Source organism: Podarcis erhardii (genome assembly GCF_964252035.2).
Source record: "Podarcis erhardii genome assembly, chromosome: 13".
Taxonomy (NCBI): domain Eukaryota; kingdom Metazoa; phylum Chordata; class Lepidosauria; order Squamata; family Lacertidae; genus Podarcis; species Podarcis erhardii.
Genome location: NC_138502.1, coordinates 46,616,722 through 46,638,344, shown reverse-complemented (window position 1 = coordinate 46,638,344; position 21,623 = coordinate 46,616,722). Strand labels below are relative to the sequence as shown.

The window sequence follows — 21,623 nt, the reverse complement described above, 5'->3', positions numbered from 1 at the left end:
GACTCGCAGAACGGATTATTTTCGTCTTGTGAGGCACCACTGTAATAATAATAATGATTAGGATGAGGATGACCTAGGGGAGATAGGTCTTCCCAACCTGGGGAGGTAGCCCATCTAGGCAAAGAAAAACTCTTGATATTAAAATTCTGCTGCATTGTGGCATATCTTTGGGAGAAGAAAAGGCTAAGGAGTGAACCCTACCCAAACCTGAGTCCTGAAAATGGTTGGATGGCACCTTGTACGCCTCCTTCCAGCAACTCCTACAGCTAAGCTAGCGCCAAATGTCTTGCTCTGCTTTCCCAGGCTGGGGGGGGGGGCAGGGCAGGTCTAGTCATCTGGGCAACCCAGGACCTCCATGCACAATGTCTAGGCTTGTGACCCAGGGATGTCACTTCACTCCTGCCAACTCAGTGGTTTTAACTTCACCCCCAGAGGCACACTCCATTGTCTCTCGAGACAGATGGATGCCAGCAATAATCAGGGGACGCGTTCAAGCACAAGAATAAAGTTGATCCATCAGGATGACCATTCTTTTGAAATGATAGCAAAGACATGGCACCAAAGAATAATAAAATACTGTATTTTTTGCTCTACAAGACTCACTTTTTCCCTCCTAAAAAGTAAGGAGAAACGTGTGTGTGTCTTATGGAGCGAATGCAGGCTGTGCAGCTATCCCAGAAGCCAGCACAGCAAGAGGGATTGCTGCTTTCACTGCGCAGCGATCCCTCTTGCTGTTCTGGCTTCTGAGATTCAGAATATTTTTTCTTGTTTTCCTCCTCCAAAAACTAGGTGCCTCTTGTGGTCTGGTGCGTCTTATAGAGCAAAAAATACGGTAACTAGACGTGTCCGCCCCATAATATACTTTGGATGAGCATAAATTGTACATGTAAGTAAACAAGAAGAGTGTTGTGTTCCAGGTGCCAATGCAACCTGTCTGGCCCAGAGTTTCTTGTGGGGGCAGATGGCACAGCCAAGGGCATCTTGGCACAGGCAAAATAGCCAACCTGTGTGGGAAAATATAACTGGGAGTGCCCAAGAAAAACACTGCTCTCCCTACATAACCAGGTACAAGTGCACTATCGGAAATGAACGTTTCTCTAGACCAGAGGGCCCATAAATCAAAAGCGTGTGTGTATAATTCATCCCTGGCTCACACCCACAAAAAGGGCCCAAATGCAGGTGGAATACAAAGGGCTTAAAGAATTTATTCCTACCCAGGTATTTTGGCTATAGAATGCTACACACCCACCCACACCAATGCATTATCTCAGGTTCACACACCTTAAATGATGTGCCCAGTTTTCTGCATGGGCTGCTAGTTATAGAAGCATTTTCAATGATCCACACACTTCATACTGCAACGTATTCTATTAGAAACCATTGACAAAGCCATGCACATTTTGATTGTATGTTTTCAAATCATTTAATGTGAAAAAGACAAAAAGCAGTTTTCATAACTGCTTTGGCTGTACATCATATTTTGTGTACACAAACCCCACTCCCACTTCAAAATGTACTGAAATAAATTCATAGATAACACAAACCGCGGAAGTGTAGAGTCTGTGTCTGTGTGTGCGTGTGTGTGTGTACACATCTATATTACTTAAATTGAAATCACTCTTTGAGATCACTTATGTGAGCAGAATAATCCTCAAGACTAAGGGGCTGCGCAACAGGTAGGGAGATCTGTGTGTTGTTTTTGCTACCTGCTCTGTAATTTTCTATACTGTAAGGTCTGCAAGGAAGACTTGCTGGAAAAGGTTCTTCGTTTTCAAGCCTACTGATGTATGACATCAAATGCAATTTTGCAAATGCAAAGATAGTCTAGTTCTTACTCTTGAACACTGATTAGTAACCCCACAGACAAATAAATAATAATAATGCGAGTACAAGACATGATCACATCCAGATTGTGAAAAACACTCATTGCATTCCACTGGAAGTTCATGACAGCCATTCTTTTTATATTTTTTTTATTTCTACCCATCTTCTATAGCTTTCTGAGCTCACGGTAGTTTGCCTTTTCCAAAAGTACTTAAAACAATAAGATCAAAGCTTTTATTTGAAATATATCCCTCTATTGCCACTATGGCAACATAAACTAAAGCTTCAGCACCCCTCCAAGCCCCACTGTCACAAGGTGTATCTTTTCTTCCCACCTCCCACCGCCTTAAGAAATATTTGTTGTTAAAATAAATTAATCAGTCAGCTGTCAAATCAAATATTATAAACTATAACAAAATAGAATAAACTATCATCTGTATATTTGGGGAGACACATTTGTGTAGCATTAATTACATTTTAAGACTATTTTCCAAATATTTATGGAAAAATGTATTTGGTACTCATGTGCCTTTAGAAATACGAAACCAGAGAAACTCTATGTTATAATGTCAGAAAATATTGATGGAACCAAGGATCTCACTTTAGGGACACAGTCTGAAGTCTTTGTGAACCTGGTGATTTTTAAAAAAGCTCTAACAGTGTTGAATGTGGATTTGACTTCTCTAGTAAAGCATGGAGGGGAATAAGGGGAAGAGAAGATGATAAGCAACAGCATGACCCTTCAAGTGCTACACAGATGGGGAAGCAGAAAATGGGCTGATGTAGATGCAGCACACTGCCATTTCATCCAGACTATGGCCAAAGTTGTTTCTCTGCCTCCTAGTATATTTTGTACAGGACTATTTAAATGTGGCTGTCTAAACTGTTTTGTTAATCACTCACTTCAGGCGAAATGGAATATGTACACTAACATGCTTTACAGAACTGCCACACCAAATGGCGGCGGCGGGCGGGCAGCTTTTGCGGTTTTAAAGTGAAAGGTCACAACCCAACACAGAACTGAACACATTTAAACCCCCTGAATTGGGCTTAAGCATGCCAAGGTCCATGCTGAGTTATGACCAGCGTTTGTGAAACCTTCAAAAGCTGATGGGGGGTTTAATACGCAACCAAGTAGCGCCAGTGGTCAGACAACAGCACTGATGGCATAATTCAGTATCCTAGGGATGTAAACAGTGTGTTTAAACCTGGATCGGCCCTATTCCATAAGAATGCGGCAGGTGCATGGGCTGAATTTTTGAGCAATCAAAGTGGTGTGGGCAAGGACTGCTAAACCCATTTGCCACTGCAGGCTTACTTTATCAGTCTGTGGTTAGTACTGCAAGTGAGCTTGGCTCAGAGCAAAACACTTGGGGGTGAGGAGCTTGCAGGGAGAAAAGTAGTGGCCAGAGAGGGATGCCTTCCATTATATATTCTTTTTGCTGCCCAAATAGGACCCATTCCTTTCTTCCTATGTGATTGAAGCAGATCAAGGTGTAAAAATACGTGGTTCTGTCACCAGGTGTTCACTCTAACCCTAGGGGGCAGTTGAAGGATGTGGCAGTTGACAAGTTTCAGCTAAAAGCCCCACACTTGTATTTTCAATTCAGATCAACATATGGGGCTAAACTCTTCATACGATGAATGAATTACCAAGCTTATTAAATAAAACCAGTACGAAAAAGCAAACTAGCCCTGACAATCGCTGCCTGGAACAGAATTGGTGTTGTTTCTGCTTTACAAGGAAAGACATAATTATTATTTTTTTAGAAGAACATAAAACCTAACTTTGCAAGAGCTCAGCTTCTCCTCACTATGACTCTATTCCAAAGCAACATTTCAAATGTGCTATCAGCATCAGAAGGGGAAAAAGAAAAGCTGTGTTATTGAAATGAACGTCAGCAGGATGAACTGGCTTAGGGGCCAAGATGAAACAAAACAAAAGGAAAAGGAAATCAGTTTTAGGATGGTATAAATTGGCAGCTTCTTCAAATCTCAACTGCCACCTCCTTTAATGGTCAGTGTGATCAGGTTTTATGATTGCAGTTCTGGTCTTCCTGCAGGGCTTAATAAGTGTGTTTTCTTCAAAAAGAACCATCATTTCCAGCAAGCTTCTAGTCCTACTTAGGTATAGATAGCTATGAAAATGCTACATACAAGGAAATTGCAAGTCCGATTTGCTACGGAGCTCCTTAGTACATCTCACAAATTTCCACTGTTTTGTTTCTGAATTAAGGCTTCACCAAGTATATAGTACCATTTAAAAAATGGTGCCACACTCCTTTCATGTGGTCCTGCTATGCTGTAAACGGTATGCCTGCATCAGTTATTTTTGTGGGCAAAATAGTATCGAACTGGTGGTCCCGGCAAGTCTTCTTCACCATCTGTTTCTGGAGCAAATGATACTGTAAGGTCCACATACCTCTTATTCGCTGCTGGTTTCACAAGTTTTTGCATCCTACAAGACGAAAATCAAGTATCAGCAGGGCATCATAAATGAACCAAGCTCTCCTGAAGTACCACAAACAAATTCAAATTGCAACCCATATGAGAGAACTTGTTAGAGATGCAACGAATCTGAATCTGGCAAGTCCTGAAGAAGTGTGCATGCACACGAAAGCTCATACCAAGAACTGACTTAGTTGGTCTTTAAGGTGCTACTGGAAGGAATTTGTTTTGTTTTGACTATGGCAGACCAACACGGCTACCTATCTGTAACTGGCAAGTCCTGCGTTCCAAGACACCACAGGTCTAGAAGGGAGATGGCTAAAGTTGATTTTATGAACTGTGCGGCTAGGAGGGGGGAGAGAATGGGGTTAATTAAGTTTTCGTTTCTTCCTTTGTCCTGCTTTTGTTATGTGTTTGGGCAAGGGATGCAACTGGGAAGGGCAAGACACTGGGATTCAGTATGCACAGAGGAGGAGATATGGCAATGGGATGTGACTAGCAAGAAGAAGAGGAGGAGTTTGGATTTGATATCCCGCCTTTCACTCCCTTTAAGGAGTCTCAAAGCGGCTGACAATCTCCTTTCCCTTCCTCTCCCCCACAACAAACACTCTGTGAGGTGAGTGGGACTCAGAGACTTCAAAGAAGTGTGACTGGCCCAAGGTCACCCAGCAGCTGCATGTGGAGGAGCGGAGACGCGAACCCGGTTCCCCAGATTACGAGACTATCCCTCTTAACCACTACACCACACTGGCTCTGATGAATAGAAGATGAATAGAAGGTGGCTTAAATAATATTGGGCTACCCTCCTCTCTAGCCCTTCTCTCATCTGAGGCACCCATAACTGCCATGCCAGCAATGCTCTCAATCTTAAAATAATACTGTTCAAAATACCAGGGTGGTGAATTGGAAAACCTCTGCCGTTCAGAATCTGATCCTCAATGAACAAGCTGACAGAGCATGCACCGAACCAAATCTGGGAAGAATCATGCTATATGTGAGCTAATATACTGTATACCCCCTTCAGCTTTACTATTTAGTTAATACTTAAAGGTAAAGGGACCCCTGACCATTAGGTCCAGTCGCGGATGACTCTGGGATGACTTCTGTCGCGGATGACTTCTGATCACCAAGTCCTAGGCTCTGTGGTTTAACCCACAGCGCCACCCACATCCCTAGTTAATACTTACGTCAGCTTTAATCTTTTGACATGTCCAGGCATTACAGGAACGTACAGCATTTTAACTCCCTGAACCACCATAGTTGGCTCAATTCCGTATTTCTCCTGTAACACACAAACACAACAATATTTGGAACTATACTGTGCGGAAAGTGAACTGGTTAGAAATTTATGAGATATGACAGTTTATTAAAAAAACCAGACTGCACTTGAGAAAAAAACAAAACCACTCTGTTACCCCAAATAAAATCAGGGGACCAGAAGAACCCCCCCCCAAAAAAAAACCCTTAAGGGAGAAAGCGAGAGAAGGACTTGTGTGAAGGAAGAGAGACTGAAAATGCTCCCAAAACAGTCAAAACTCACCAATACAACAATAAGCAAATACAAACGGAAAGAAGACACACAACAGTAAAAAAGCAAGGCTAGAAATGAGGGAAGAGAAACAGAACCATCTGGACAGGAGACAGACAGGGGACTGGGAATCTGAATTTTCTGCCTGTGGATGCTAAGTGGCAGTTCTTAATGAAGAACCAAAAATTACAGTAAAAAAATGAAGTAGACCTGACATGTTTCTCCACTCCATATGCTACAGAACATGAATCTCCATAGACAGAATGGATTACAACTTTTGTAAAGTAGTAAATTATATGGGCTGTACACCACACTGCACCAGGATGAAAAACAGCAACACTATCTCCTCCATCTGTTTCTACTGCTTATTTATCTCAAATAGCTTACTTTGACAGCGTTTATGAAGTCCAAGAGTGTGAAATCATCTTTCCCATAAATAGTCCATCGATCCCAGATTGTAAAAGATATTCCATTTCTGTCAGAGAGCAAGAACGTAAAACACTTTATCCAAGACACTGTGCTGCAGCACATTTTTCAGTCATTTAGTACCAGTAATACCGTATTTTTCGCCCTATAGGACACACTTTTTCCCCTCCAAAAATGAAGGGGAAATGCGTGTGCGTCCTATGGGGCGAATGCAGGCTTTCGCTGAAGCCTGGAGAGCGAGAGGGGTCGGTGCGCACCGACCCCTCTCGCTCTCCAGGCTTCAGGAGAGCCGCAGCACCAGTCCCACAAGGTCGGGGGACAGCGGGGAGGCGGAACGCCGCCATCCCGCTGTCTCCCGATGTGGTTTGGAGGCCCCGCAAGCTCCGGGGCGCAGCGCGTCCTCCCGCTGTCCCCGGACCTGATCTGCAGGCGGGCGGCGGGGAGAAGAGTGCTTCTCCCCGCTGCCGGCACCACAAGCGCCTGGGGGGGAAATAAATTTTTTTTTCTTTATTTCCCCCCCCAAAAAACTTGGTGCGTCCTATGGGCCGGTGCGTCCTATGGGGCAAAAAATACGGTAACTAAAAAGCTGAACACAAGCTTCCCACCACAAAGCATAGCAAAAGAGGAAACAGGTCACTTCCCTATAAATTTCCACACTCGTGGGTGTCAAATCGACGCTGCCTGTATAGCCAGGAGGAGTCATTATCCCAGATGCACCACCTGCCACAATCTGCTACTTGAATACACCCCCTTGCTGAATCCTTCATATGTGCTATTTACCTTATTTCAGTTTTTCTCACTTCAGCTGTTTCTGTGAAGACAATTATTGGAATGGCCAAGTTGAAAAAGCAGTTTTTGTATGCCTGAAAGGGGTAGCCACCCACAATTTTGATCAATTCCAAAGCAACCTAGGAAAGAAATGTAAGAATTGGAAAAATTCTGCAGTAGCTAACAAACACAGAACTAAAGAAGATGTAGCTGTTCTGATCTGTACAATATGCAACATGAACCAAAGCAGTCTGGAATCCGTCTGGAAGATCAGGAAAAAATCTCTGAATTTAAACCCAACAGTGTGCCCCAGGCTGCTCTTTAATCCATTAACAGTTAGGAAGGAATATGTGATAACCAGGAAAAACTGCAGCAAATGTTTCCATTTTCCCACCCCATAAATTGCTTATATCACCTCTGTCAGGGAACTGCCATCGGAGCCAGAGGGAGAGGGAGGGCTCCAGAGGGATTACGGAGAGCGTCCCAGGAGGGAGAGAAGCAGCCCATCTTCTGGGGAAGGAAATCAGCGTAGCACCAGTGGAGAAGGGGGGCAGATGGGGGAATCGGCGAGGTGGCTCCATGACTCCTCGCCGGAGACCAGCGGGGAGAGCACGGGTCCTCCGCTCCCCACACCCTCCCTGCGCAGAAGGCTTCCGCGCAGGGAGAGTAGGCGGAGACTAGGCGTCAAAGAGCTTCTTTGCTGGAAGAAGTTCAAGAAACGCCCACTGATGGATTCTGCCAGCGATTGAGACAGCCACGGGTGAGTGGCTGTCCGGATAGAAAGGGTTCACCGATTTACGCACGAGCAACCCCTAGAACCATTACAACCTCTTTCCTACAGCTGACATGCTGACTCCATCAAAGGAAAATTAAGGCCAAGAATTAAAATGAGACTACCTTCTATTCCCATGACAAACTAACATTGCGAACAGGAAGAGAAGAGCCTTCTGCCTTGCAACATTTGGCCAATCCAGCAGAGAAGCTAGCAATCGCAAAAAATGCGCCCTCACTCACCAAGCCAGACACAGCCGCTGTGGAAGTTGCAATGGCAGGGATAATCTTTCCGGCAATCCGTTTTGTTTTGAGTCGATCTGCTGGTTCAATGTTATACATTTTGGCTCGCAGATTTGAAGCTGCTGTTATGAAGTCTATGTGCCCGTTACTGTCATCATCCTTTTCAAAAGCAAGTTCCTTCATTTGTAAATCATCTGTTAGGAAAGAAATTAATTCATTTAGGAATCTGTGGTCTTTTAGTTCACAGAATCATAGAAATGGAAGGAGTGCCAAGGGTCATCTAGTCCAACACCCTGCAATGCAATTTAATGAAATACATTGTTAGTTCAGTGTTCAGTGAAAGCCTTCTTCAACTTGCGACTAGATTATATTAGCCCATCTTAGTACTGGGTTCAGGGAGGCTCACCTGGCGCCACCATTAGATATGTTTGGCCTAAGTAATAGTTTATTTCATTTTGCAGTCTGGGTTCCTTTTACTTATATTCCTTGGTCTCTTGTATTCCCACCTACCCTGCTTATCTGTTCAGGGTGTTATGAGTTTAATGTGCTCATGTTGATATCCTCTGCCTTGAGTGATTCTATTTGAGCTAATAGTTCTATCTGAGCTAAAAGGATCTGATATAAATATATTGATTGGAAATGTATTGTATTGTAACTTTTGACTTATAAAATAAATAAATAAATAAATAAATAAATAAATATCTAATAATTAATACTCACTTTTTGTAGCTTCATTGGCCAATATGGCAGTCTCCAACTGAAGTACAGCATTCCTTTCATCCTCACTGCTTATTGGAATGGGATCTGGTTTCCTCACTGTTTCATCTGTTTGTACAACCTGAGAACATCAAAAGTAAATAGAATACAGTGGTGCCCCGCAAGACGAATGCCTCGCAAGACGGAAAACCCGCTAGACGAAAGGGTTTTCCGTTTTGGAGGTGCTTCGCAAAACGAACTTCCTATGGGCTTGCTTCGCAAGACGAAAATGTCTTGCGAGTTCCTGTGGTTTTTTTCCCCTCCCTACCCCTTTTTCTAAGCCGCTTATCTGCTTATCCGCTAAAAGCTGCTAAAAGCCGCTAATAGCGCTAATCCGTCAATGGGCTTGCTTCGCAAGACGAAAAAACCACTAGACGAAGAGACTCGCGGAACGGATTAATTTTGTCTTGCGAGGCACCACTGTAAATGTTAGTGTATGAATCCATTTCTGTACAATATCTTGATTTATTGAAGCATATTGAGTTATTCATCAATAAATAACGTTTTAGCCAAATAGAGAAAACCTATATTTTTTAGTTGCAATGTTATGTAAAATGATAATCTGAAGAAGTGTGCGTCCGCACAAAAGCTCATACCAAGAACAAAGTTAGTTGGTGCTACTGGACATTTATTTATTTTTAAAAATGTAAAATGAGGGAACATTTTCAGCCTGGTGGCCAGGATCCTGGGGTCCCCACTCTGCTAGCCACCTTGACAGGTGGGGCCACTCACCTGTCATCACCATGTCACCAGATGACCCATTTTTCCTTTGCAATGTGGCTTGAACGCAAGAGGCACTGCTAAGGAACATCTCCCCAGCTAATTCAAGTGGGGCTTGGCAACATTGCTGATAATTTCAAGCCCTACTTGGACCAGCTACATTCCAGAGTTTCCAGTCAAAAAATCCCAGGTGTACCTGATCCAAGCAAGCTTTATTTTTTTAAAAAATTAATTTTTATTAAAGTTTCCACAAAGTTTTTATCAACACAAACAGAACATAAATACATAACAACAACAAAAACGTAAAACACATATAATTTCAAGTCTTAATTTCTTATACCTTACTTTCCCGACCTCCTCATACCTTCCCTTCCTGCATTCTCATGTCTATAATTGTTTAACAAATCCCTCCCTTATTTCCAACTTAATTTTAAAAACACTCATTTTCTTTTAACTTATCCATTACCGCTGTTAACCCCTAATTTTCTCATCCAGCATCAATCTAACATTCACTAATTTTTGCATATTTCTTTAGATAGTCCTTAAATTTTTTCCATTCCTCCTCCGCCGTCTCTCTTCCCTGGTCTCGGATTCTGCTCGTCATCTCTGCCAAACTCATGTAGTCTATCACCTTCATCTGCCATTCTTCCACGGTGGCTGATCCAAGCAAGCTTTAAGTCACTGCCAATTGGCTGGCTGGCACCAACTTCAAGCCTAAATTTCATCAGGGATCAGCCACACCCCAGAGCTATGCTTTGCAATTTACAAAGCCCCAACTTCAAGCCTTTAAGGCTCATGATTCTTCCTTTGCAGCTATGTCAAAGGATCCAGTCATATATCTGAGATCATGTGCTGGCATGAGGGAGGGGGAAAAGAGGTGAGCATAGCTTGGAGGAAAATGGCCTCATGGGCCAAACTGGGACCCTTACTGGGCCCAATCAGGTCCACAGACCAGAAGTGGCTCACAAATGTTCTAAAACACGCATTTTGGAGGGATACTAAAGCAGCTTATTGACTGTCTAAAAATCAACAGTACAAACATAGATGGAACCTATGAGCCTACAATTAGAAACTTAAGGCAGAACTGCATGTGCACTTTAACAGAGTCTAATACTTTCTGTAAATGTGGGGTTTGGCACAAACTCTACCTATCCAGCATGTGTCTCCAACAATTTTTGGAAACATGCTTCCTAAGACTATACCACTGAAGGAGGGACTTTGCACTAAGAAAACCAGGTCTACACTAAAGAAATATACCGTATTTTTCGCTCTATAACGACCATAACACGCACGTAGTTTTTAGAGGAGGAAAATCCGTAGGCATGCCACCCGTAGGCATTCCCTCCATAACACGCACAGACATTTTCCCTTACTTTCTAGGAGGAAAAAAGTGAGTGTTATGGTGCAAAAAATACGGTACTTTACCTTTGTTGTCAGAAAGTTAGTTTTACAAATTCTTGCATCAATTTTAGTAAGCATTTAAGCGAAAAGCTGAAAATATTTGCATGCTAAATATTAGTACGGAAACACTTGTAGAAGAGGGACGGGGAGCTTGTGGCTATCCAGATGTTGGCAGACTACTACTCCGCTCATCTCTGACAATTGGGCATGCTGGCTGGGGCTGATGGGAGTTGGAGTCCAACAACATCTAAAGGGGCACAGCTTCCTCCCTCCTGCTTTAGAGTATTCCAAGCCCTGGCACAAATTACATCAGGCATAGGCAACCTCGGCCCTCCAGATGTTTTGGGACTACAACTCCCATGATCCCTAGCTAACAGGACCAGTGGTCAGGGATGATGGGAACTGTAGTTCCAAAACATCTGGAGGGCCGAGGTTGCCTATGCCTGAATTACATGGTCATAATGTTTACAGCTGCCCTGTAAAGGTAAGCCAGAAGCCAAGAGAGAGCAGTGAGTTCATGGCAACTGCTACAATACTGGAGAACTGGGAAGCAGCCAACAGAATATCATGCGTAGGATGAATAAATAACGGATCATCAAGAAAAGGGGAGGAGTGAAGAGGAATATTATTTAAATGAGCTTACTTTGTTAGAAGGCCGAAACTCTTGAATCCTCAGTCCGGAAATGATCTTTAAAATGGTTTCTTCTGACATATCCTATGTTTTGTTAAAACAGCACCAGTTAGCATGAATGGGTGAAACCACATGTGCTCTACTCTTCAACTTGAAGCCAAAACTAATTAAGAATCCACTTATTCCAATAAACATCGGAGGAACCTATAACTTATCAAGCGTGTGGCTCATGAACATTTCCTAGCAATCTTTTCTACAAAAGCTGAACCTTGTATACCTTGCACACATTCCAAATAAAACTCATTTTCTAAAAAAAAATGCATGTGAACAAATAAATACTGATGGACTAATAGATATTGCTTTCACACCAGACACATAAATATACACAAAGGGAGGTCAATTTTGCATTTATTTTAAGTTAGTTTGCAAGTGCATTATTAAAAATAGAGATGGGCCAGGATACAAATTTCAATAGTCCAGGCAACAAGATTAGGTTTCAATGCATCTGCCAAAATACGTTGCAAGAAAGAATTCTATCAAAGTGAAATATCAGGAAGAATAATTCATAGAGGAGGGATATAGATCTTATAACTTATTCAAAGCATCTTTGGACATACTGAAGATTCCTGAAGGTAATTCAGTCACTGCCAGTAGCAGGAGTAATGCTTTGTCTAAAACTTGGATTTTGGAGTATATTTTTCCTTGGATTTTGGAGTATATTTTTGTAACAAAAATGCTTCACTTATCAAAGGATTCTGAAAAATTAACATAGAGAGCCAAACAGTGCAAATTCCACACCCTCCAACTGAAGGCTTACCTTTTCTGTAAAAGGGATACAGTAAATAACTGCAAATAATTTTGCTGTACTCAGTATGAAGCTGTAGTGCCTGGAGGAAAAAGGAGATCGGGGTGGGCTTTTACTCCATTTTCCTGCATTCAGATATACTTCAAACCTAGCTAACAATGGGGGGTGGGAAGGAGAAGAAATTCACTGAGCAGGTGCAGCAGAGGGGCTGAAAGAACAGGGGGCAAGGTTCCCTTTGAGAAAATGCTTACCTGCTAAGCGTGTTTGCTTTTAAATGACAAAGATCCAGAATACACCTACTTCAGAGAAATTTCACATAACAAATCCCTTCAGACTACAACCACGAACATACACGTAGGAATTACCTGTAGATGGTAATGTATAGCATACAGAAGTGTGAGGTCTAATTATGATGAATTCTTTTTAAAAAGTGAAGAGAAAGAGCTGGGAAAAGATGGGAGGTGCAGAATGATATGACTTAACAGAGGAGAATGCTGTTCAAGCTATAAGGAAGAGTCTGGCAGAAGTCACAAAGCTGGGAGCAAGAGGGAGGAAGAACTAAAGGAAATTGCCTGCTAAATATGCACATGAAAGATAAAAGTGACAAACAGAGGGAGCAGAACTGCATAGTTCAAAATAAGAGTGGCAGAGAACCTTCTTTAGGAACTTGACATTGCCAGGAAGTGCTAATGTTCCAGACCCAAAATGTAGACTGCTTGCACTTCCTCCCTCCTTCTAAATGAAGCAAAAGGAGGGATTACAAGCTTTAGGCCCTGGCACTGCTTCTGAAGGACACTACAGTGGTACCTCGGGTTACATACGCTTCAGGTTACATACACTTCAGATTACAGACTCTGTTAACCCAGAAATATTGCTTCAGGTTAAGAACTTTGCTTCAGGATGAGAACAGAAATTGTGCTCTGGCGGCACAGCAGCAGCAGGAGGCCCCATTAGCTAAAGTGGTGCTTCAGGTTAAGAACAGTTTCAGGTTAAGTACGGACCTCCAGAAAGAATTAAGTACTTAACCCGAGGTACCACTGTACAGAGATCCTTCAGAGCTCACTGTGGATCATACAGAGACTGGAAGCACAGTGAAGGTTTGACAGTTTTCATATGGAGATGTTGGTTGTCGGAAAACAGAGAAGAAAGGGGTAATGTAAGACTTGGAAGTAGAAATGTGCAGTCAATATCTATTTTGCTCAGGAATCGATAATGTTAAATTCGAACTGTCATTCTTAGTAGATGCTTACAACAAATCTCAAAAATGCTGCCTAAAGTTGAACTGGAGTTTTGCGTGGAAAGTGCCAACAAGAAAATTGGGGGGGGGGGCAGCATAAACAAACATGCAAATGAGGCAACTCTCATGATATCCAAAGTTTGATGTATGGCAAATACTCAAAGAAAAAACTGCTGCCAAAAGGAAACAAGTCACAAAGTTACACATTTTTTTTATGTGGGTGGGTTTCAGATTAGAGGAGTCAACAGATTATTCTAAAGGCCATATAGGTTTTTAGGACATCTTCTTTGAAGAGATCATCTAATAACACACCTTTTATATGAGTATCAATATGCCCACAAACAGATCATGTGAAGTTCTTTGCCCCTTACAATAACAAAGTAGAGATTAACTCACAAAGGATCGTTGATATCAAACTGTATCGGGAAAGGTGGTCTCTTTGGTGACTGCCAAAATAAACCTGGTGGTTTGAAAGAAAGCATTTTGAATCGTAAAAGGATTGGTTAAAAATACATCAATCATATCAAAATTAATTTAAACTTTTACTGTACTTACTGCCATCTTTTAATCGTGTGTCTATGGGAAATGAATGAAGTAACTGGAGTGCCTAGATGGGAAGAAATACTCTCAATGAAGTGAGATAACACACATCAGCACATGTTTACATTACCGAAACCTTGCAATTCATTCTGCTGCTCTAAAGCCAACCTTGTTTTTAACAGAAAGGTAGAAAGCATTCTCATTAGCTATTAAAATATTCAGTTCGAAAACACTTCCTGGCAAATTCATCCCTATGCAAAATTGTTGTGAGCTCCGTATCTAAGAACTGAAGGAATTAAAGTATGTCTACCAAATGTAGCTCTATCAGAATGCCTTACTCGCCATAGAAGGGTAATTAAAGGCACTTCAAAGATAGACTACTTTGGCAAGACTTGGCTTCCATTCTTTTCCTTTATAAATGAGACAGAATATACTTTTATTCCACTCACAACACAATAATCTCTGTGGAGAGGATACTTGAATTGACAATGCATAAATAAACATATTGCTTGTATACTGTTTACTGCATATGAAACTTAGTAACTGTAGTTATATGTTGTTCTTGTATTTACATGAAAATCAGTAAGAATTATTTGGATTTTTAAAGAAAAGTATGTCTACCAATACAACTGACATCATTTCAAGATAAAAGATAATCCAGTGCTAGTGAAACTGAGGTCTTTCCCTCATGTTAAAAAGACAACAGCTCTATGAGCATTAAATGCACATTGCAAATTGACAATTTAAAGAAAACATAGCATCAGCCACCAGATCTCAAATGCTCACCTTATGATTAAAATATTTCTCAAACTTTAATCTTGCTAATTCAACACACTGGGGCCAACTTCTTGGCCTTCTACTAAGGCATTTAATAACTTGGAAAGAGCCTTCCAAACTCTCGCCAGACTTTATTCTCTAGGAAAGGGAAAATAAAGGTGAAAATGAGCACACACGTCAGCAAACACATTATTATTCATGAAGTATCACCCCAAGTCACAATTCATTTCCTGCTTCCATTTAGATGGAAACCAGTAAACTGGACCAACCTACTACAGGGACAGCAAACACGGCACCCTCCATATTTTTTCAGACTACAACTCCCATCATCCCTGATGACTGGCAATTCTGGCTGGGGCTGATGTGAGGTGTAGTCAAAAACACCCAGAAGGGAACATTTTGTCTACCCTGACCAACTAATACAATTTGAAATGCACAGCACAGCACAGTTATAACAACATCCAGAGTAGCTTTACGCACAATATTCAACATAAAGTTAGCTATTACCTGTAACACCTCTTCTGCTGATGGATACGTTTGCCAAAACTTGTTAAACAGGGAAGGCTTGTGTGAAAAAGCGCTTTCAAACTAAAAGAAAAGGAGTTATGAGAAAATAGCATTGGATTTCCTTCCCAACTGTGTTTTTTTTTGGGGGGGGTGGTATGTTGGTGCCCTTACTGAAATGTGTAATTCTCCTTCATTTCAGTACAAAAGAACTTCCCACTAAATTCTGCCCATAATCACAGAATTGTGGAGTTGGAAGGGACTACGAGGGTCATCTAGTCCAACCTCCTGCAATATATCATGCTCACAATAACAAACAGACAAACTTGCCTTGTCTCTTGCCCACTGTATTGTGTGCTCAGTGGCAGCTGGGAAAGACTTTAAAGTACAAAATGGTATTTCTTCTTCAGGTGGATCTCGCTACATGTAAAAGAAAAAAAGGACAAAAGATCAAAATATATCATATACACATGCAGCTGTTTTACCTCTTGCACTGTTTATTTCTAATATCAGATCAATTTCTTTCTGTACTCCAGGGGTAGGAAACTCCCAACATCCCTGCCTATTGCCACTGCTGGCTGGTGTTGATGGGAGCTGGAGTCTATCAAGATTTGAAGGGCTCTGGTTCCCTACCCCTGCTATACATACTTGCCTGGGAACAAGTCCCAATGAATTCAACTGAACTTCCTTCCAAGCACTCATGTTCGTGCTTTTAGTATAGATTACTGACAGGTTACTATTTTTTTCTTTACAAATGAATATTTATTTTGAGATATACATATATCCACACATACAGAATCCAAATTGAATTGTTACAAGGCCAAGAAGGTTACCAAAAATATTGACCTTACAGAAGTAGATTGCCATAAAAGCCCCAGTAAAAAATACCACTCTATACAATTAATTGAGCTCTTAAAAGAACTTTTTATCTCTTGGTATATACAGTGCTGCCTCGCAAGATGAAATTAATACGTTCCGCAAGTTTTTTCTTCTTGCGAGTTTTTCGTCTTGCGAAGCACGGTTTCCCATAGGAATGCATTGAAAATCAATCAATGGGTTCCTATGGAAACCGCCTTCAGACCAGGTCCGGGGACAGTCTGTCCCCCGACCTCTTCTGAAGGCTGGGGGGCGGACAAGGGCTTTTCTTCCCACCCCCAGCATTTTAAAAAACCCCGGGACAGCAGAGGACTTCTCCGCTGTCCGGGGCGATCTTAAAATGCTGGCGGGCGGCAGCGAAGCCTTCTGAAGAGGTCCTGGACCTCTTCTGAAGGCCGGGGGGGGCAAAAGTCTTTGCTCCCCCCCGTCTGCCTTCAAAAGCCGTCCGGGATAGCGGGAAGCGCTTCCCTGCTATCCCGGACTGCTTTTAAAATGCTGGCGGTGGGGAGCAAAGCCTTTCGGCCCCCGCCGGCCTTCCTGGACCTCTTCTGAAGGCCGGAAGCAAGCCCATAGGGAAATTCGTCTTGCGAAGCAACTCGCAAATGGAAAACCCTTTCGTCTTGCGGGTTTTCCGTCTTGCGAGGCATTCGTCTTGCGGGGCACCACTGTATACACTTTATTGACTGGCATTCACAAAGCCATGCAGTGCCCCCTCCCCTGCTTTGGCACATAGCAAACCACTTTTGAAACTGAGGGGCCTTTCAAAAGCAGTATGTGGTGCAGGTTTGGGATTTGGAATTCAAAGTTTAAAAAAGTGGAGGGGGGGGGGGAGGAGAGAGAGATGGCCAAGCTCCCGAGTGCACTTAGAGCCAGCTCTGTGATTTGACAATGCATCTACAAGAATGTTCCAAAGGATCACACACTTTATGGAAGAGTAAGGAAGAGATATGGATTCATCAAGCTAAGTACCGTACTTTTCCGTCTATAAGACATCACCTTTTTGGGGGGGGGGTCAATTTTAAGAAAATGGGGAGAATAGACCAGAGTTGTAGAGCTTTTTGGGGGGGGATGTCCACGGTTGTTGAGCAATTGGGGGGGGGGGTGCTGAACTGAATATCACTCACCCAATTTGCAAACGCTAACAATCGCTAGATCCTGCTCGTGGACGCAACCAATTACCCATCCCCCCTTTGCACTACACATGTATAAGACGACACCCCCCCCCCCTTTATTCTTTTATTTTGGAGTAAAAAACCCTCATATAATACATGGGGAAGTATGGTACATTGTTTTTGTAGATGGATCACTTACATGACTGTTGTATGATTCTGTAAGGTGAGGCACAATGACTTCTGTATGCCCTTTGGTCCCCATTGTTCCGGAATCTAAGAGAGGGCGCAAGCCTGCCAGACAGCGACTACATAGAAGAAAATAAGTGAAGAAAATGAACAGATCAGGGTAGATGCCAGAGTGCAGGGGGGAGAGAAAAACCATGGTATGACCTCCTGGCTTTGGTTTAAAACAAGGGATTTCAGTCATTGCAGGAATTAACTAGTGGCATATCCCTATAACCAAAAAGAGTATTTTCATTTCTCTACTGGTTTCTCAATTAAACATAATGCTTGGCAGTTTAAAACCATTTATATCATGAACAAATTAAAAATTACTGATAAATCCAATATAGATTTGGTGAATCAGGAAAATATCTTCAATTTGGCAAGTCAAAAAAGGAAGGTCTTCATAAGGCCAAAGAACGGCAAGAATGTGGTTTGAGGAAGCATATCATTAATGGAATGCATTATCTCCACGTAATAGGCAAATATATTAATACCTAAGGCATGCAATTCCTGCACCTGAGCAAGATTTTGAAACGTATTTCAGACAGTGATCTAAAGCACCAAAACTCTAGATGGAGAAACAGCTCTATGGAACCAGGGCATAGCCATATCACACCCAGTGCCTACATTTTAACGCAACTGAGAACAGTAACTAAGAACTTCAAAATTCCGGAAATGCCCTGTGATCAGGATCTTTGCTTCATTTTTTCTCAATCTTTATGCCTCTGTGGTTTGCAGAAGATGAGCTCTTTTAGGAAGAATTCTACAGCTTAGAAATGGCCACAGGGAAGGCTCTCTATTGCCACACTTCCTCTAACAACATGGAGAAACACCTCTTCAGTAGGTCTTACTGAGCACATACAGTCATATGGGAGGAAGCAACCCTTTAGGTATCTTGAGACTAAGCTGCTGAGGCTCAGTACCACTATACAGCAACATGAGAGAAAAGGGGCAAGTTTCCCAATGCAAATGTAACACAGGCAGTGTTTATCTGCCCCTCAGCCCTTTGTTGCTTCTTAGCACCAACGGAATAGGCAGGGGGCCAATCTGGATCAGAGCACAGGGGAGAGCAAAGAAGTTAAAGGCTTGGGGTCTAATCTAGATTGGGAGCTAGTGGAATTTATTTATTTTATTAAATTTATATACTGCTGTCAGGGAACTGCCATCAGCTCAGAGGCGAGAGGTGGAAGGGCAGATGTGTTTTGTTTTGTTTTTTAAAAAAATTATTAACAGACCAATCATATCAAATCAAATCACATAAATTCCGAATTACAGAGCCTAATTTTAAATTTTGTTGGGGGTACCCATATTTCAAGTTCCGAAAGGGGTCCAATCCTCTTATTGCTACTGCTTTAAAAGTCCACAAATCTGTCCAAATAATGTTCAAAATTCTGTCCAATCCTTTCTTGCTGTTTTCCACATCTCTTCTAGTTGTTTTCATATATTTTTCCTCTCTCTTTGTCTTTGTGGCCTCTGAATGTCTCCATAAACAGGTTCAAACAAATTTGTATTCCTGTGTGGGTTTTCCTGTTCGTCCAAGAGTCGTATTTCAGACAGCTGCCGTATTTCATCACTTCCATAAAGAAAAGCATTCTTGCTGTCTACTTATTCACTTTTCGCATGTCTGTCCCTCTTTCTCAGTCCTCGAGGAGGTTCTACCAGGAATCCAGTATGAAAACAGATCTTGTTCTTTTTCTCGATCTCACATGCCAAGCTTTTGGTAGTAAATTATTTCCACAGTTTTTAATCATCCTGCTTAGGTCGGTTATGCAGCGGTTCTTTTTGAGAAGGGGTTATTGATTAATCACATAGAAGAAAAGAAAAAAAGTTTTCCCCCTCATCCAGTCCCGCTCCGGCATACTGAACCTGATGTAATTTCTTCATGTTGTATTCCGTTAAATCCAAACCCGTTGCTCTCGTTTCACAGAGGTCACTTCAGTTAGCAGTTTTCACTCCTGTTCTTCACTTGAAATATGTGCATTTGCTTCATTTCCAATTAAATATCTCGAGCTTATTCAAACCAGTGCACGATCAGAGACAGCGTCTGGGAGAGCCGGACTCCACCCGAGGGCTTTATGCCTAGTGCCCTCACCCCCTTCATTCGAATCTGGGGGTGAATTATGGGCACAGAAGGCAAGGCAGTCCCCCCCCATTCCCTGGGGGGGGGCAAGGGAGGCTGCATACTCCCATCACAGCCTCTTAATTACCTCGTGTGGGTCGGAGAGATGTTATTGTCAGCCATCTTCCAATGCGCCCCCTGGTGGCCCCCCGGAAGGGCAGTTGTGTTATAGGGAACCTCCTAAAATCTTGCGAAGCAGTTCCTCCTCTGGTGAGGAGTAAAGCCCCACCTCTAGTGGAGAGGAGGTGCAGCAACCAGGGGATGCTAGGGAGAGTCTCAACACCGAGCCTGGGCAAACCGGAGAGGAGGGAAGTAGCCCTTTGCCAGCGCCCATTCTGCGCAGTAGGTTTCTGCGCAGTAGGTTTCAGGGTGGAGAAGGCTGGGGGTCACGCGACTGTTGTGCTGGGGGAGGTATAAAGACTGACCACTCCCAGATTCTGCTAGCGATTGAACCAGACATGAACTTATGACGCTCTTCACTGTAAATAGTTTTCACCTGACATCTGCCATTCATCCGAGGACCACAGGGCTGTTTACAGTATAGAAGTAATCCCAAATTGAAAATGGAAACAAGAAGAAATACCGGCGATTCAAGAATGGAGAATGAAACTAACGGACTATTCGGAACTTGACAAACTGACCGGGAAAATAAGATATGCTCGAAACCAAATGTTCATCGAGGATTGGGGAAAATTTGTAGAATATCTGAAAAACATATGTGAGGTGCAAACAGCGCTAGTGGGGTTCCAAGAAGCACTGTAAAACTTTAAGAGGTATTGTTTAAAGAAAATAGAAAAAAGGAGGGATGATAAATGGCAATGCAATTAAAGAAATGTGTATTGAATGGTAAAAATGGATGATTACCAGAGAAGCTGAAGGAAGACCAAAATTTGAACTTTGTTAAAATTAGGTAAAATTTGGATAAAATTGTATGACTGTATTGAAAACTAATAAAAATTATTTTTTAAAAAAAGAAGTAGTAGTAGTCCCAAATTGTGCTGGCTATCTTCTCTAAAAAACAAGCCCCACCTATTCACGCAGTTGCTGTATGAATGGTGTTGCATCAAGTTTGGACCTCAGATTTATAAACTGCTAGACCACACACAGTCTGGCCACATAGTGTAGAGTAGGAGCAAGCCTTGGGCTTGCTACCAGATGTATACATTTCCATGTGTCACAAACCCAATGCATTCGTAAGCAGGCCCCTCCCATGAGAGTCCATAACACTTTAGATACATTTGCAACTACACATTGTTGGGTCATTAATCAAGTTAACATTCCCAATCAGAAATTCCAGTAAAACTAGTAGAACAATAACCCGTCGTAGTAGTAAAAGTTGATTCAAATAGAGCTATTGAGGCAATTTTTCACAAAAAAGACATGCTGTGCTCACCATTTCACAATGGTGCAGATATAGATATAAAATTAAATACTAAACTAATTTTAAACAAACCAGGAGATTAAAAACATGGCTTGAAGTGGATTTGAGGCAACTGGTTTTGAATTATCCACAGCTGTGCCAAGAAAGCACAGGGAAAACTGGCGCAAAGGGTGGCAAGACAGAAATGCTATGAAGGGTGGGAAAGGGTACAAATTGAACTCTCAGATCGTGCACCTACCTGTCAATGTATCTCCTTGCTTCCACATTGTCTAGCGCAGTAACAACTACATCTTGCGCAGTGTAGAAATCATCATTGTACACGTTCTCAGTAGCTGGGCAAACTTTGTTCAGATATGGGTCTATCTTGATCTGAGGATTGATGTTACGTGTTGCTGTTGCTGCTGTACAACTTTTGGGCTTCTAACCAAATTAAAATATTCATAAACTTTGGTTAATATTCTTGCTGGAAAAAGGCATTTGCGATGCACAAGAAAAGCTTCCAAATCACTGATAACATACTCAAAAGAATCA

General features: G+C 42.1%; 1 protein-coding gene across 1 annotated transcript in view; it reads right to left on the bottom strand.

The window, feature by feature from the left end:
* Positions 1-1,398: 1,398 nt before the first annotated feature.
* The window catches only part of UBA6 (ubiquitin like modifier activating enzyme 6), a 47,797-nt gene continuing 27,572 nt past the window's right edge, over positions 1,399-21,623 (bottom strand). The window contains exons 20-34 of the mRNA XM_081836262.1: positions 21,331-21,512; positions 17,567-17,672; positions 15,710-15,799; positions 15,383-15,463; positions 14,885-15,013; positions 14,114-14,165; positions 13,955-14,018; positions 12,334-12,403; positions 11,529-11,600; positions 8,729-8,846; positions 8,009-8,202; positions 7,007-7,134; positions 6,188-6,275; positions 5,460-5,554; positions 1,399-4,282 (exon numbers count right to left, since the gene is read on the bottom strand). Coding sequence (XP_081692388.1) covers positions 4,147-4,282; positions 5,460-5,554; positions 6,188-6,275; positions 7,007-7,134; positions 8,009-8,202; positions 8,729-8,846; positions 11,529-11,600; positions 12,334-12,403; positions 13,955-14,018; positions 14,114-14,165; positions 14,885-15,013; positions 15,383-15,463; positions 15,710-15,799; positions 17,567-17,672; positions 21,331-21,512 — 1,605 coding nt within the window. The 3' untranslated portion in view covers positions 1,399-4,146. The remainder of the gene's footprint in view (positions 4,283-5,459; positions 5,555-6,187; positions 6,276-7,006; positions 7,135-8,008; positions 8,203-8,728; positions 8,847-11,528; positions 11,601-12,333; positions 12,404-13,954; positions 14,019-14,113; positions 14,166-14,884; positions 15,014-15,382; positions 15,464-15,709; positions 15,800-17,566; positions 17,673-21,330; positions 21,513-21,623) is intronic.